Source organism: Camelus dromedarius, chromosome X (genome assembly GCF_036321535.1).
Source record: "Camelus dromedarius isolate mCamDro1 chromosome X, mCamDro1.pat, whole genome shotgun sequence".
Lineage (NCBI taxonomy): Eukaryota > Metazoa > Chordata > Mammalia > Artiodactyla > Camelidae > Camelus > Camelus dromedarius.
In genome coordinates, this window is record NC_087472.1 from 17,247,112 (window position 1) to 17,251,062 (window position 3,951).

At 38.0% G+C, this 3,951-nt stretch overlaps 1 protein-coding gene across 1 annotated transcript; it reads right to left on the bottom strand.

Annotated features, from left to right (window-relative positions):
* Positions 1–636: 636 nt before the first annotated feature.
* LOC116150984 (olfactory receptor 1468) lies at positions 637–1,565 on the bottom strand. The gene is given in 2 exon segments (XM_031446590.2): positions 637–827; positions 830–1,565. Coding segments are annotated over 2 exon segments (927 nt in total).
* Between the last annotated feature and the right edge of the window lie 2,386 nt (positions 1,566–3,951).

Sequence of the window (3,951 nt, forward strand, 5' to 3'; positions counted from 1 at the left end):
CTTATTTCTGGAAATGTAAATGAATCTAGATGGTAGAAGATCTTATATGCTGAAGAACTTTAGCTTTGGTGAGGAGCCTCTGTAGGGCTCAGAGCAGGATATATGACATGGTTGCTTTTGCCTTAGCTTATTTTTCTTCTATTAGTGTGTCTTTTTTCTTGCTTAGTACATGAGAATGATATAGTATATCATTCTCAAAGTGTTATTGTGTGAGTCAAGTCATGTTTAGAAGTTGTGAACTTCAAAATGATATTATCTATAAGATGTTTTGACCTATTATCATCAATTCCTTCTTTCCTTCCTTCTTTCTTCCCTTCCTATCAATGATCTAGTATGTTGGGTTTGGTAGAGGGGGAAAGGAGACACAAACCAAAAATTAGAGAACTATACAACTATGAACTTATTCAAGGAAAACTCTGTATGTAAATGATGTACTGTGGAATAAAGAATTTTTTTTGTATTTTTATTATTATTTCTATGAAGAGATAAGCCTGATATAGACTCTTGGACCTGGATTGGGGTCAGAAAATGCATGAGAAAGAAGCCACCATGGTGGCACAGTAGCCTGAGGCTTTGGATCCTCTATGTGCTCATCCAAGTCTAAGACTTTGATACAGGTGTCTCTTATGGCAAGGCTCACCATCTCCAGAAATAGGTTTTTCTGCTGAGTAGTCTCCTCAGTGCTCTTTTCATGTCCTTGTTCCTTAGACTATAGATGAAGGGGTTCATCATGGGAGTTACAACTGTATATATAATGGCAGACACCTTATCCCTATCTGCTGAGTCGGCAGAAGAGGGGAGAAAATAGACCCCAACAATGGAGCCACAGCTGAGAAACGGGATCCACAAGTGGAAAATGTTTTCCACTTCCTCTTGGCTGAAGGAATCCTAAGTATGGTGCAACCAATAAGGGCATAGGAGACAAAAATGAAGACGAATGGGGTGAAGATAACTGCTCCCCCAAAGACTAGGATTGTCAAGTCATTGATGTGGGTGTCTGAACAAGCAAGCCTTAAAATGGGTTCCAGGTCACAGAAGAAATGTGGGATTTCTCTCTGATCACAGAAATTCAAGAGGCCCAGTAGACTGAGATGCAGTACTGAGACAAGATTGGAGATGATCCATGGAGTCAATACCAACATGGCACAACGCTTGGGACTCAGTAATGCAGCATAGTGTAATGGGCAACAGATGGCAATGTACCGGTCATAAGCCATGGCTGCCAAGAGGAAATTGTCCAGGTCTACCAGCAGCATAAAAAAGTACATTTGTGTAAGGCATCCTGTAAAAGAGATGGTTGGGCTCTGGCTTTGGATGTCTGCCAACATTTTGAGGATTGTAGTGGTTGTGAAGCAGATGTCAGTAAAGGATAGATTGGCAAGGAAGAAGTACATGGGGCTGTGGAGGTGAACATCATTGATAATAGCCAGGATGATAAATAAGTTTCCCACCATGGTAACCAGATACATGCACAGAAACAGCATAAAGATGAGCTGCTGCTGTTCAGATGCCACCACGAGTCCCAGGAGGAAAAATTCGGAGATAGTTTGGTTTCCTTGGTGCATGGTTCTGCTGTGTCTAAAAAGGGAAAAATTTGACTTCACTGTAAAATGGTAACATGGCACAAAAGGCAGTCAGATGATATTGTACCAGATTATAGAACTGAATCAGACCTTGGAACCATATAGTCTTGGGTCATATTTTCTGCTTACTAAATACAAGCTCCACAAGGGCATAAATTTTGTCTACTGTGTTCAATGCTGTACAGCAGTGCTAAAGACAATACCTGGCACATAGTAGGCACTCAATAAATATTGCTTGTGTTTATACAAGGATGAGTGAATAAATTAAAAAGTAAATATTCAGAATTTACCACTCTCTATATTCATGACTGTTATCTGTGCTTTTCTAAGTCTATTTCATCAATTTTAAAATGTGGATAATATCCACTTTAGAGGATTTTTGTGAGAATTGCAAGAGCACATGTAAAATGCCTATATCTGTATTTTAGCTATTTCTGCAGAAAGAGTAGCTGCTACCATTCACTAATTTGGAAGAATCACAGACTTTAAAGGTAATAAGAAACCTTCAGAGAACATCTAACCCAGCCTCTATCTTTGGAAAGTTGAGTATTCAGTACATATGTGATTGTTTAAGTGATCATGTTTTAGTGTTCCAGAGACAGATTGCCACAATTTACTTCCAGCACCTGATCTAAAATTTATCCTTTAAGTAATTAGCTCTTCCTCAAATCTTCCTGAAAACTTCCCAGTTTTTACATTTCAACAAGGAGAAATTAGTCATCTGCCATAAATGCTGCTGAAAGTTCATATAGGGATATCCACTGAATTAATCAATGCAGAGGTAATGTTTAGTGCACTTAATAAAACCATTTATAGTGGAGTTGATTGGGCATAAGCCAAAATGAAGAAAGTGTAGAGGTAACACTTTAACAGCTAGTGTTTACTGAGGGCTTACTATGTTGCATGCACTCTGCTAAATGCTTTACATCGATGATCTTATTAAATACTCACTACAAACAACTCTGTGAGCTAAGTAGGTCTACTAAAATGTTCCATTTATATATGAAGAAATCAAGAATTAAAGAGGTTAAATAATTAAATAATAAAAGTGATCCATAGCTAGTGTAGTAGAGTTGATTCTGAGCTCAGTTAGTCTGACTTCAGAGCCCTCTTGCTTAACCACTGCTATATTGCCACTATACTGCTTATGGTTTCATGTTTATTAGGAGTATCACTTACGTTCTAGGCACACAAGAACTTGCTCAGCCAAAGTCACAAAGTTATTAGGTGGTGGAGCTGAACTTTGGATCTTGATGCCAAAGTGTTTTTGCCATATTTATGTATGTCCAAATGAGAGCAAGGTGGCTTACTTCATCTTTGCTTATTCCAGTTTTCACTTTATCTATGCTGCTGTGAGATCCATTTTACACACTTGCTACTTACTAAAAAATCTGCTATGTCTTCACACCACCTTCCCAGTCTAACACAACTGGACTGCAATTGTATAAATTCATACACTTCTGCCGGTTTGCTGTTTAACTTTGCACTCTGAAAAAAGAGATTAGCAGAACTAATGAATAGTTGGAGCAAAATTGATGGAGAAAAGTTGCACTTACTTAACAACACAATTTTCCCTGAGTACTATAGCAGTACTCATTTGCATACTAACAAATAAATGTACTAATTATAAATCAGGCAAGATCAGTTCTGGTGGGACCTCTGCTAGGCAACATTTAGCCATTTCGAATGTACTAGAGTAATAAAGTGGTATATTATTATGTACATGTAATCTAACCTTTTCACTAATGTACATTGCATTAGGAAAATTTGACAGTCCAGGTTTCTGATTTGACCTTCTAGGCACCATATAAACTAGTTCCATTTAACTGCTTGTTCTTGTCTACTCTCTCCAAGCTGGCATCATCTTTTACAACTAAACACAGAAGTATCTTCAGCTTTTCGACTCTTACATACTCAAGTCACTAATTTGGACAACACTCTTGCAGTGAACGTCTGGAGCAAACATTTGTGTATTTGGGTTGGGTGGGGTCTCCCCTCTATGAAACTTACCTAGGTGATTTGTGACTATTTCCAAAGTTTTTTCAGAATGAAACCCTTCCACTTTCTCCACTTAAAAATGGTGATTTTTTCTAGGCACAGATATGAACATTTTCTCTTCCTAAAATAGAAAAAGATAGAGGAGAAGGCTGAAATAGGACTGAAAACCTCAGTTGGTGGTGTTGTCCCTGCTGCTGAATTTAGAAAGAGATCACCCTAGGGCTCAGGACACAACCCACTAGGGTACTCATTAGAAACTATTCTCAATTCCACCCTGTATAGACCAAGTCCTCCCTACTGGGATATATCTGGAATATATTGATATTCACTGATTTCTTGAGCTATGGCTTGCATATATTATATTTATATA